This window comes from Osmia bicornis, chromosome 9 (genome assembly GCF_907164935.1).
Source record: "Osmia bicornis bicornis chromosome 9, iOsmBic2.1, whole genome shotgun sequence".
Lineage (NCBI taxonomy): Eukaryota > Metazoa > Arthropoda > Insecta > Hymenoptera > Megachilidae > Osmia > Osmia bicornis.
This window is the reverse complement of record NC_060224.1, coordinates 6,041,669-6,054,621: the sequence shown is the minus strand read 5'-3', so window position 1 is coordinate 6,054,621 and position 12,953 is coordinate 6,041,669. Positions and strand designations below refer to the sequence as shown.

The 12,953-nt window shown below is 42.9% G+C and overlaps 4 protein-coding genes across 4 annotated transcripts; 2 read left to right on the top strand and 2 right to left on the bottom strand.

The window, feature by feature from the left end:
* Window positions 1–3,752: 3,752 nt before the first annotated feature.
* On the top strand, window positions 3,753–4,959 carry LOC114879335. The gene is made up of 3 exons (XM_029194166.2): window positions 3,753–4,205; window positions 4,281–4,340; window positions 4,437–4,959. Exons 1-3 carry the CDS (start codon window positions 3,839–3,841, stop codon window positions 4,691–4,693), a joined length of 684 nt encoding a protein of 227 aa, XP_029049999.1. The 5' UTR covers window positions 3,753–3,838; the 3' UTR covers window positions 4,694–4,959.
* Window positions 4,960–5,117: 158 nt separating this feature from the next.
* Window positions 5,118–6,272, bottom strand: LOC114879350. Its single transcript, XM_029194182.2, has 3 exons — window positions 5,990–6,272; window positions 5,353–5,535; window positions 5,118–5,263 (listed from the first exon to the last, which is right to left on the bottom strand). Exons 1-3 carry the CDS (start codon window positions 6,270–6,272, stop codon window positions 5,118–5,120), a joined length of 612 nt encoding a protein of 203 aa, XP_029050015.1.
* Window positions 6,273–9,477: 3,205 nt separating this feature from the next.
* LOC114879345 lies at window positions 9,478–10,233 on the top strand. The gene has a single exon (XM_029194177.2). The coding sequence runs from the start codon at window positions 9,478–9,480 to the stop codon at window positions 10,231–10,233; it is 756 nt and encodes a 251-aa protein (XP_029050010.1).
* A 1,080-nt stretch (window positions 10,234–11,313) lies between these two features.
* Window positions 11,314–12,058, bottom strand: LOC114879349. Its single transcript, XM_029194181.2, has 2 exons — window positions 11,797–12,058; window positions 11,314–11,501 (listed from the first exon to the last, which is right to left on the bottom strand). Exons 1-2 carry the CDS (start codon window positions 12,047–12,049, stop codon window positions 11,314–11,316), a joined length of 441 nt encoding a protein of 146 aa, XP_029050014.2. The 5' UTR covers window positions 12,050–12,058.
* Window positions 12,059–12,953: the final 895 nt, after the last annotated feature.

Genomic DNA, 12,953 nt, shown 5'->3' with positions numbered 1-12,953 from the left:
ACTCGATCGTATTTCTTCTGCTTCGTTTTGAGTTTCCTCTGTCGCGTAATCTCGGCGTCGATAATGTGGCAATTTGTGGTGTGGAATGAGAGGGATGAAGAGCGTCTTCGTTAGGTGAGAATCGACAGAAAATCAGTATAGGATCGATAAAAATCGGTGAAATGAAGTTCAAGAGAAATTATAAATTTTTTTAGTTTAATTTTCCCATTCTTTTTTTTAATTTTCTCGACTCCATTCCAAACGATCGATGATCAAAGTATTTCTTGCTGGACGAGTCCGTTGCCACGCGGATTCTTTTTCCCCCCGAACGAAGCAATGGATTTAATTGATTCCTCTTTCCCGCGCGCAGTGGAACTTTCATCGACGGTTCACACGAAAAGCTTATCAACTTTCACCGGCCATCCTCCCCGAGTTTATTTTCATCCGCTTTGAAACGCCCGAGGCTGCTTCGTCATCGGCATGAAACGCGAGTTGCGTAGCCTTTGCCTGTTGGTCTTCGTGTCGACGGGGATCACGGTGATCATGGAGCCGACGGAGGTGCCCATTCTGAACAACGACGATCCGGCGACGTTCGACGAAGCATTTGGTTCGTGCATGGCGAGAAAAGAATTCGGTACATTCGAGTGCGTGAATCGAGGCACTTTGAGCGCCCTTCAGTTGCTCAATCAGAAAGACGATCTTGATTTCGGCGAGGTTCATTTGGAGAGAGCCGATGGTTATGGCAGAGAGCTTCTAGACTGGGATTATGATCCCAAGGATTTTGGGAACATCGCGAAAGCTGCTACTAGATTAATGGAACGTAGGAGTTTGAAATGGAATCTGGATAACCTGTACCCTGGACTACAGTTACGCGCTGGGCCGATGTTAAATGGAAATGGGTTGTTAGAGTTTGTGATCGATGAAAGGGCAGCGACCTTTAGTGACAGACATGCTGGTCCAGGTGGGTTTAAGGGTATTTTAACCTTGATAAGCGTAAGTGATTCGATTCGAGTAGTCATGGTATCCTCCATTTACCATTTACCTTGTCAGCTTGGAAACGAACCCGTCGTTCTCCAAGGTTTGAATCCTTGCTGACGCGGCGTTCGCCACCTGCTTTCAGCAACTACCTCCAGTAGGCAGCACGGCCAAGGCCATTCATGCTGAAGAATCGAGGCGTTCTCTGAGATTCTGGATCACTCTAGATCTTTTATTATCGAATCATATACGTGATGTAACTTTGCATAAATATTGCGATAAATACAAATTGTACGTGAATTTTTTGGTTCCAGGAAGACAAATGCTGAGACATTTGTTGATACCCTTTCTCTTAGGATTCAAATTCAATCTGGTTTCGCTGATTCCACTGCTCTTCGGTCTTTTATTGTTATTCACAAAGAAGGCGCTGCTGCTGACCAAGATAGCACTGTTCATTAGTGGTCTTCTTGGTTGGAACTCCTTGTTCTCCACCGCCTCTGCACCCTATCCAGGGACAGGATTTCATACGTATGGACAGGAGCAACCAGCTGGAGGATTCCCTCATTACGAACAGCAGCATTTTCATCATAGACCCTACAAAGGTTTCTACGGCAGTGATTTTGAACCGTACACACAGCACGTGATCAGAGAGGTCGTCGATGTTTATGATAACAGGGAAGAGGAGGGAAAGAACAAACGAAGTGGAAGGAATTTCGTTTGGATGAAAAATAGTTGAACCAAGAGTGTAATTAACTCTTTCAAAATGGATGCTTTGAGACTGATGCAGTGGACACAAAAATTTTGTATATTTCATAAATGATAAAATGTCCAAAGATGGTTCATGCAGTATTATTTTACATTCGCTAATGTACTTTTAACGACATGTTTTATGCTTTTGAATAAAATTAGAAGAATTATTCAGTGCACAACCATTTTTTCCTTCCCTTGTACCTCATCACACGTTCCATTCCCATTACGCGGAATTTTCCTTCCCTCTTTCCTTAATTTCCTCTTTCCTCCGTAAATGCGACCAGGATATTATTCATCTTGAATTTAATTCTCAATAACGCTACTTCCTGTGAAGCTCGAGAAGATGCTCGAGGCTGAGTCAATGAACTATGACATCCATATTAGGAATATTAGAGAAATTCGTGGATGATAGATGGACAAAAGTGAATGAGGTGTAAACCAGTAGCCTCGATCGCAAGAAAGCGAGCTGTTCTAGAAATCACGGGTCTGAAATAAGAGTTATTCTTACGAATTCTATGATTTAGGAATTCTACTCTCAGAAAGCTGTAACGGAACCGAGATTTTCCATTTTCCATTGTGCGAATCGTTTTAAACCGCGTTGAATATCTTGTAAAAAGATGCGAATCGTTTTCACTGTGCAAACGAATTAATCTCGGTTCATTATCGTGTCGTCCTTTCTTTCGGTCGTCTAACTGTATAAGCGGCTTCCTTGGAGGAAGGAGGAACGATGGTAACGCGTCCAGGAAATGCGTTTGCTCGTAAAGGTAATAGCGTTCATGGTCCCCTGATCGTGCGTCCACGTGCTCGCAACTGTTTATGTCAAGTGTAACGAGCAAGGTGAGCATATATTACCAGCGAGAGGACAGTCGACCGTAAAAGTTCGCTGTTTCACGGGCTGAAGATTCCCATAGAGACGATCCAGTTCGTGTTTCGATTCGAGTCGTCAACACTCGGCTGGCTTCGTCGAACATGCGTGACGATAGACCGTCTGCTTCGTAACGGTTCGGTTTTCTTTTAAAATTAATTCAGTTTCAGAAATTCAGCCATCGAACGAATCTCGATGCAACGGAGATCAATTTTTCTGCTTGCTTTTTGGTAGCGTTTCCATTTTCTTTTTAATTTACCCGCGCGTTTATCTTCGGCGCGACAAAGATTGATCTCCTCTTTTTATAATAGCCGAAAATCGCCATAAAACTGGACACAACGAAAGGCTGGAATGTTGTTTTTCAGTGTCGCTGGAGTTTCTTCTTCCCCTTTGTCGGAAGTAGGGTAATTGCGATCGCCGGCCGGTCGGAGCGCCGATGAAGCTGAGAGGAAACGATAAACGCGGAGAAGAGTGTCCTGGATTTTCAGCCGGCCCTCGAATCTCCTTAAAACGTTGGACGTTTTTAATCAAATTCGTGTGAGCAGTAATTGCTCCAGTCATTTGTCGGATGTGGCCCGTCACGGTTCGTAATCTGTGTCGGATTAACAGTATCCTCACGACGTTACTACCGACGACGATTTTCCGCCATTACCGTGCGTGATTTTAGGTTCACGCGTGAAGATCGATCTTCGCCGATGCGAATGAACTTTCACTGTTCATTCGAGGGTTCGCGATGCAGGTATTCAAATAATCTCTATCAGAAACTTGATATTAGCAATCAAATTAAATTAATAGAACATTTAGTTTTAGCATTGGTTCCTACCGTCTTCAATATCTTTTTAAGATGAACAAGCGATTCGAACAGCAGAAGTGAAACAATAGAGATCTTCCTGCGATTGTCGCTTAAAGTCAGCCTTTTAATTCCTATTCCTGGGTTGTTCCGCGAGGGTTTCGGCTTCGCTTAGCAACCAGGTCAGAGGGATACTTACTTACGGGGCTGTACGACATTGTTTTGGTTCCGGAGTCCCTCCTCCCAGTGGAGGAGGCGTTAAACAGCGCGTGGATCAGGTGTTAGCCGACCTGTTATAAGGACGAACTGACCGAATGGTAGGAGAACGCGAAATACTCTTATAAAAGAGCCGCGGCCGAACGATTCTTATTAGTCTGTGGCATTTTTCGAGCGGATCGTTCGTTGTAAAATAGATTAGATCGCCGTTAGACAGTTGCAGCTCGTGCCAGTTCATAGTAACAGGATCTCGCAGGTTCAGGATGAAAAGGACCGGAATCATCAGCGTTCTTGCGATTCTTCATCTGATGTTGTTCGATCTGGCGATCAGTAAAAACGAGTACACCAAGCTGTTTGACAAATGCGCCAGCGAGAAGAACGCTTTCGACTGTCTGAAGAAGAGAGCACTTGATATCCTGGACTCGGCGATCAGGGACGATTCGGTGTACGTGCTGAACGATTACGTGTCGCTCGAGAAAGACCCTGCTGTGGTGACGAGAAGTACGGATCGATCCTTTAAAGATGAGAATGGAACGGAATTAAGCTTGGATCAGAAGTTGGATAACAAGTTTCATGAATACTTATCTTCCAGAAGTGTAAAGTTAACCATTCCTGGCGATGTTTTCCAAGGTAGAGGAATTTTGGCAAAGCTTCTTTAATTAAACGTTTATTCATTTGGTGACATTCCTTCTTTTATATTTCCAGGTAGAAAGAAGAAGGACAAAGGATACGGGGCAGTCATGATGGGTGCTCTGGCAGTAGGAGGTAGGTCTTCTTCAACAACAAATTGATGAAAAATTTAGGAACCTGATAGATGCAAAATTTGCAAAAATTATTTATTTACCATTTTTCCTTTTTTAGCAATGATGGCACAACTGGCTTATGGGAAAATCGCCTTCATAGCTGGAACAGCCCTGCTGACAGCAAAAATAGCGTTAGTATTAAGCGCGATCATTGGATTGAAGAAATTAGTGTCGCATCAAGGTGGTGGTGGCCATGAAGTGATCTATGCTACCGGAGGCGACCACCATGGAAGCTACAGCAGTGGCGGTGGTGGCTATGGTGGTGGTGGTGGTGGCGGCTGGCAGAGAACCATCGATGGTGTTCCTCCCACTTGAATGAAACTAATCACGCGATAATTAATATAGATGTACATTATATATTATTTCTTACTACGAGCGAGGAGAGGAACTTTTTAATAAAACTTTATGATAGACGAGTAAAATGTGATTTAGAAAATTATCTATTGAAAGTTCTAATGCTTTTGATTGATTAATTATTTATTTAGAGCTGCTAGCAGAGACAATTGTACCAAAAATTAATGTTATTTATTTTCTACTTAACAGCGTGAGAAGTTTGCACAGTGAATTGTATATTGTTGTAAAAATGGACAGTAATAAAGGTTATCAGAAGAATACATTTTTCTCCTTTTGTTTTAAATAAGATTTTTTAATACTGAAACTAATCAAAGGTGGTTATGTTTTATATTTATGCCGCAAGTTCTCTTTATTTAATACAAAATCTTAATCATTAATTCTTCTTTTAATAAATTCTTCGTCGTTTCCGATAACCAAGCTCATTTTCTTCGTAGCCACCATGATGGTCATAATCGATGCTTGAACTATGGGTATTTTCGAAAGTATGATAAGGGTGTTTGATTATCTGGTACGTCACCTTTTCCTTGTGCTCTGCAAAAAGAAGAAGAAAATCAACCAAGTATCATACGTATAATTTCTCAGACACGTCATCGATGAATTTATCAAAATTATTCATTTACCGAAGGCTTTTTTCAAGGCAATAGCAGTAGCAATAGCCAGAGCAGCTTTTCCAACGACCAGTGCTTTTGCAGCAATCGCAGCAACAACGTTAATCAACACATAGAGCATAGTCAGCTTCGATGCTCCCAGGAAGTACAACAACATCTGTCCGTACCCTTTGTCTTTCTTTTTGCGAGATGTGACTGGAAAAGGGGAAGGTAATGTCCACTGTTCGTTCTAACAAAATTACGGTAACGTTTAATTTACTTGAGCGCCCGTTTACCGCAAGGAACGAACGTTAAATTACGAAAAGTATGCTTTGTCACGCGACGTCTAAGATCGTCCGCAGAGATTACGTTGAAAGGAAACACACATTGTTGCGTTAATTTGATGAGTAAGCGGATAATTAGCCGGCAGCGTGAGTAAAAATGGGGAATCGATCCCAGGAAACGGTACTCTAGATTTTCAGGAAACGTATATTCCTGAGAAAAAGTGTATTTTCTCAAGAATTCATCGATGATTCTAATATGTTAAGTGTCACAGTGAAAATTTTCTAATTAGAACTGAACCACCTTAGCTCATTAAGGATCAGATTTTTATTTAATTTCACTTTGAAATTTAATTAATTAAATTACAACTTAGAATCTTAGAACGTACCTTCTTCAGTTCCTTCATTTTCACCCTCAAAAGTTTTTTCATCAATTTCCCTGGTCACCCTCTCCCTTGTCTGACTATTATTAATTCCAATCTCTCGCGACTTTTTTGCGCATTCAGTGGAATTCTGTCGCTGATCGCAATCCGTTGATATCGATACACTATCGTAATCTCTCTGATGAGCAACGATGCAACTGCAGGCAGCTAGGAGGCTGCACAACTGCAGCACGACGAACGTACGTCGATGCATGTTCGAGCGAAACTGGCCGACCAAAGTGGTGTTCATTTTTATAAAGGCAATTGCAATTAACGGTTACGACATACAGAGCGTGAATGCAGCTACGGATCGTTCTCGCAGCTGCTATGTTTTGCTCGATTCAGTGGATCAGCTTCGGAAATGCAGCTGCGAAACGCTTGGTCCGCGAGCTGCATCACGGTTAGCTGCATCCCCGCTAATTGCAACGTGTTCGTCTACTGTGAAGTGATATTATACGCACGATATCCTGTTGCATCGAAACTAAAAGGAATTGGGCTAATTGCAAGGGCTGAAACCTACGAGGCTAAGAACTTATAATTATGCATGAATCAAGAAAATTATTCTTCAGAATATTTGACTTAATTGAATTTACCTTTCTAAAATTCCTAGGATTACCCAAACAGTGACATCAAAGACTTGTAACACTTAATTGATTAACGTAATTTATTACAATCGATTAACTGTTGGAAAGTCAAGGTTCGTCAAGAATTCAATGAAACACTGTCACCGAACCGAAGATGCTTCGCTAGTTCCGCTTCCTCCTCGTACGCTGAGAAGTAGAAAATAAGGCCTAAAAGGCTGAGCCTTTTTCCTCGCAACAGCTTTGTATGCCACTGGGCCGATCGAGCATCCTCGATTCGTTTCTTCCACTATATATTTGCCGAAGGTCACGGGTTGCACGCGATTTGAAATCGTGAAAACGAGATACGGTAGCTTCTCTATATGGTTCATCAACATCTTCGACTTCCTTTATGGTACTTTACTATCTCAATCGTGCATCGTTTTCTAATTTTTCATCCTGTCGTTGCAAAGGACATCGAAATCTCTTTCAATTTTATAGATCTATAAACCTTCTCGTTTACGAGCTGCTAATTAAGATACCTTCCGACAGAATTTTTTACCAAAGTGATTGTCGGAGCAATTTCGACCGGATAATCTGAAATCTTGGTGAGAATTAGCCGGCAGCGAAACCGAATAGTAGTTAAGGCCAGGAACGATGCTCAGATGTTCGTGGCTTTCGTGCGGCGCTAATGAGCCAGGTCAGAACAACCTGTTGCGAATCGTTGACCCGAATCTATTAAAATACAAAGACGACCTCTTACCAAACATCCCTTTCATTTTTTTTTTATTCGGCCATTACCACGCTTTCCTTGCTCCTATTAACCTGGAGAATCGTACTTCCGCTAATTATGCAAGGGTAACACTTTTCCGTCAACGCTAGTTGAAAAACGAAATGATAGTTCGAAAGATTCTTCAATTTAAAAAAAAAGCTATCGGGTGTTTCTTGAATTTTTTGAAAGTCACTTTGCACTCAAAGAATGGAAACGAATTACAAGGAACATGGAAGAGTTTGAAAAGAATTGCGAAGGCTAATGTCCCATCAACAATATGTATTCGTGGATTAATCCCTGCTGTCCTCGTTCGCGAACAAATGAAGAACTTTCTTTTATAACAATGGCGAACGTGCCGCGTTCTCGAATGCTGCTACCTAATTTTAATAAGATGACGTGTGCTTTTGAATCGCAAATATATATCCCACCACGGTGTAGGGTTATAATACAATACATGTGAAAATTTCCTGATTATTTTACCATCTGGACCATTGTAATGGTTATTAGACTTGGTTAAATTCAACCTACAAAACCATCGAGAAATGTCCCTTCGCGCTCGTTCGTCTACGTCTCCGACTATTCAATTTCTGTCGCGATCCGCGAACGCAAGTCATTATTGTTCATCGTGGAATCCGTTTCTCGCGGCGCCTGTGTGAATTCCGCTGCGTGCCGCGAATGTGGCACGCGCGTTAACGTTGTACAACCACGAGGCCCTCGCTATGGGATAATCGCGATAAGTAGGTAAACCAGCATCGAGGATGCGTCGTAGTCGCATTAGAGATGCGTTTAACCTCGATCGAACGGCTGCCAGAGTCGCTGTGATATATCGTCATAGTGACATATTCTGTTATGTTCGATTCCATAATCATCAGCTGACCCTTTGATTATTAACGCTCCAAAAAATTCATATTTTCCACCTGCTTCATCCTGCCCCCAACCTGGTTTGATTTAATTTCGTTACACAACGAATAAATAACGAAATTAAATTCAAATTATTCCTATATCGGTAATCTGAACCGCATGAAAATTAAACAACGGACTCGAACGAACGAGCAAAGAAAGCAATTGAAATCAGCTCAAACCAAACGTGAAATGATAAAAAGTGGTAAATTTATAAATAACAGGGCAGGGAGAATAAATTTCTCGGGCGGTTAATAACATAGCCTTGCAACAATGTTCAGGTAGCAGAACTAAAGACGGAAAAAGATAATTAAAGGAATTAACGAGAAACAGGATTATTACAGCGTATCGTGTTGCCAGGATACTTGTTTTCCTCGACGCGCACACGGCCGGGTAACTTCGAAAAAAGGAAGAAGACCACGAGTGAAGGTGAACGTTGCAATCCAGTGCAATGGGCGAAAAAGGTGCAACCGAAGCGATTCGCTCTTAACAGTGCATCGAAAGAGAAAGTGACGAAGATGAAATAAGATAAGCAGAAAGGGAAAAATAAAAAAGGAATCGAATCGATTTTCGTTTAGAAGCTAGCTGTCGAAAGGAAGAAGAAAACGGAGGAGGATCAAAGTATCGTGGAAGGAAGACGCGAGAGTAAGGCCGCGATCCGTCCGCGACCTAAAACTACTTCCAACCGTCACGAGTATAATCGAAAAGGTCGTCAGGGTCACCGTGTCAGCTACTCCAATAGGATACTTCCTTTGTGCATCATCCCCCTTCTCCTCGATGCTCGAGCGAATCCCAGCTAAACATCAGCGAAACTTAACGAGCGAATTGCACACGGCCAACCTTCTAGCTCGATCTCGATGCTTGAGTGGGTCTGTGTGTCAAGATGGGTCGCATGCTCGCTCTACGAGAGCATCGTAGAGAAAGGATCGAGCTAAGGGGGTAACCGTTGAACGAACAGAGATAGACCGAACGAACTTGTTTAGAGCGTTAAAGTTGTTGCGAGTATTACAATCCGTATGGTTTCTTTACGTGGGAGACGGTTCACCCTGGTTTGCGAAGGATGGAGGATGACTCGATGGTATATATCGGTCCGTACACCTGGTCCTGTCGCCAGTTCTCACTAGTCGAGGATCCTGAAGACCGCGGAAGTTTCAGTGCGTACTTATATCCGGTGAGGTCCTCCAGTTTCGTTAAGGATTAACGTGCCAAGGAAGACGAATACGATGGATCTGTCCAAGTGTGTGATCGTCTTGTTAGCGTGCAGTGCGGTCTGCTGCGCGTCCTCGGCGACGAAGGACGAGGACAGCTTCGTGGACAAGGGTGTCAGAGCGATGTACAGGGTCTACGAGGACTGTCAGACTCGTAATATAGCTATATCGCCGTGTCTGAAGAAGAAAGCGATAGCGTTCTTTGAAAGACTGGGTAGAATGCATATTCTGCCGTTATCGGAGAACTTTGAACTGATCAGAACCGCGGAAGTAACCACGAAGAGTTCGGTGAACGAGCTGGAGGCCAGTTTGGGTAGGACCGTTACTGGCAAGGATGAAATACTGAACGAAATTCTGTTGGATAGAGTGGCCTCGCTGTTGAACAGCTTCAATATTCAGATTCGTTTACCAAAGACTACACCTGGGGAACTGAAGAGAGGGATGGAAGAGGGCCGAGGTAAGATGAAGAAAATGATGGGCATGATGATGATGGGATTCGCTATGAAGATGATGATGATCCCGTTGGCACTTGGTGTACTCTTCTTGCTGGCTGGAAAGGCGCTGATCGTCAGCAAGATCGCTCTAGTTCTTTCTCTGATCATCGGACTGAAGAAGCTTCTGAGTCAGAAGCAAGGACACGATCATGGCGGCTGGCAACAAGGAGGCGGTGGATGGGACAGGAGTCTGAAGATTCTTCCTGTCTCTACAACGACACAGGCGAGCCGGGATTACGCGCACAACTTGGCCTACTCGGCGCGGCATCAACAATGATCGGAAATTGATTCGAGCGATTGAGGAGGTCTTGCGGTTCTGAACCCCCGTGTTTCACGTTCGATGCAATTTTAAAGTGCATGTTGGGACTTGTAACGTAATCATTAGACCGCCATATCTCGAGCGGGGGATAGTAATTTATTTAATAAAAATAAGCATCAGCGGATTCTAGATATTTTTGCTAAGGATTCTATCTCTTGTACTCATTCTTGATTCTTTTGAAGTTAATAGACCGTCTCGTGATTGCTATGAAAATATTTTTCGTTTCAAAGGTGATAATTATTAGACGAAACTCTATGTATATTTCTTAAGCAATTGTAAAGGGAAATAGAAATTTATTTATTTATCATCAGATTCTTTTGAAAATGGATTCCTTTGAAAAATCGCGACCTCATCTCGCGTTTATAGAAAGTAGAGAGGATGTCAAGAATACGTGTCGAGAACGAGCAATAATTACTAGCAAAACGAACGACGATAAATATGTCCGCAAGAAGTCACGCGATCATCGATAGTATACGGAATGCCCCAGCTGCCACTCATTTTCAATCTTCATCAACCGGGATACGATTTGACGCGATAATCTGGACGTCAAACGTTTCCAAACACGCGAGTTTCTAGCGGAACCGAGCCGAAGTAATTTTTGCGACTGAAACGACTCGCGAGTCAGACCTACAGTCCTTTCGTCGCATACCTCTTGATCGTCTCCTCATCACGCTCGAGTAATTTAGTTCAGTAAGACACAAAGTATTTATCGTTCAACGCCATGGTATTTATTGTCACGAACTTACTGTTAATTTTTCTACGATTAACGCGTTAACTGCCACTGTGAAAATGAACATTCATTTTCGTTTGATACCTAACATTAATTTATATAACATTATCCAAAGTAGACCTTCTCTTTATTTAATTAAACAACATTCACGACAGTTAACGCGTTGAATAACGATAGACGAAGACTGTTGTCGAAGCAACCGCTTCGCAAGCTACTACCAGGGATAAAAGTGTCATGTCAGTCTCACGATGCGTACGATGCTTCCTGTTGTCGTTTCAACGTCGCGACGCTTTGATGGAACCGTTCCATCAGTGTACTTTCAGACCGAGAACCGCAGCGAATAACGCGAAGAAGAATCCTGCTAACAACGCGGTGGCCTTCAACAGGATCAAGCCTCCGATCAGGGTTGGAATCAACGCGACGAACTTCATCTTGTAGGCCATCAACAACGCCATCATCGTACGGTCCATCTTCCGTTTCTTTCGTCGAGGATGACCTGAAGGCAATCATTTATTCCGTTTACTGGTATTTCTTCTTCGGATGATTGTAACGATTGCGTTGAGATTTAATACAATAAATGAGATTTAATGATAATGGTTGTTATTCTTTTTCTTATTTTGAACTGAATTGTTAAATGAATTCAAAATTTATTTAGCAAGGCTTCTTATTCTTCAGATCTTGTTATTCCTTTTCTTACTCTGAGCTCAATTGTTAAATGAATTCAAAATTTATTTAGCAAGGTTTCTTATCCTTCCGATCCTGAATGCTCCTCAAATTAAATTCTACGTTACCTGGTTTATCAAAGTCTTTCGACACGGCCAGGCCATTGTTCTTCGTTAAAGTCTTCACTACCTTCGTTTTCTCCTCTCCTCGTACGAGAACCGCACTCTGCGGAGCAATTTTGTGAACCTCCTTGATGACCTTCTTCCCTACAGGATGCTCCTTGTGGCTCGTATGCTTCTCCGCTGCCTTCGCACTTTCCAACAAGCGGACCACGCAGCTTAAGGTCAGCAGAATCGCAAGCAGATTCACTCTCGATCTCATCTTCGCTGTCCACGATCAATCACGGCTCTCAATTACATCCTCGAGGTGTTCGCGAGCTCTCCAGGTCATGAGCACCGAAAATATTCACCTTACAGTAGGTTTCGTTTCTTTCTCCGCTGATTACTAAAGGGTTGATAGATTTGATAATTCCAGCGTCATTATTTCTATCGATCTTCTTTTAATATATCACTGAAAAAGCATTAGTTTCAAAATGTGCAGTCTAAAATGTCCATCAGATATTCCAATTTCAATTTCCAGGGGTTAATGTCAATAATATCCGAGACAGCAACCCCAAACTCATAGACATGGACATTATTTCTTACATAACACAACAAAATGAAAACACCGTCTTAGAAAATGAACTTACAAGGTTTCAGCTTGGCACTCGACGAAGAAGATCCTGGTCCACCTGCACTTACAGTGATTCTTTGATTTTTCTTGATGGAACCGATTCTGGTCGCGACGCGATCTTCAGGATCAACTAATGTTAATGGACGTTCAATGTTAGAACGGACTGTAACAGCGAACGACCGCGAGGTAACTGGTACGTTCTTGATTCCTCGACGACGTTCCGAGGGGGGCTGACCGGGGTACGACGCCGGGCACGCTTCAGTTGCCAGCAGGATCGACAGTCCGTGAAAAATGAGCACCGCGTGACGAGCGGGCAATATATGAACGCGGTAAGCACTGTGATCCAAATTGTCGACGATATATGTGTCAGGTAACATTGTGAAACGGTACAGCTCGCGTGGCCGAGGAAAGGAAGCGGATTCGAGGAACTCGCGAGGGTGGGTCCGCGACATCGAGGAGGGACTTAATGACAGTGCAGAGCAACCTGTCGACAAGCAGGCTGATTTTTGAGTTACGCTAAGCTGCTAACCGGGCCGATCGCGAGCTAATGCGA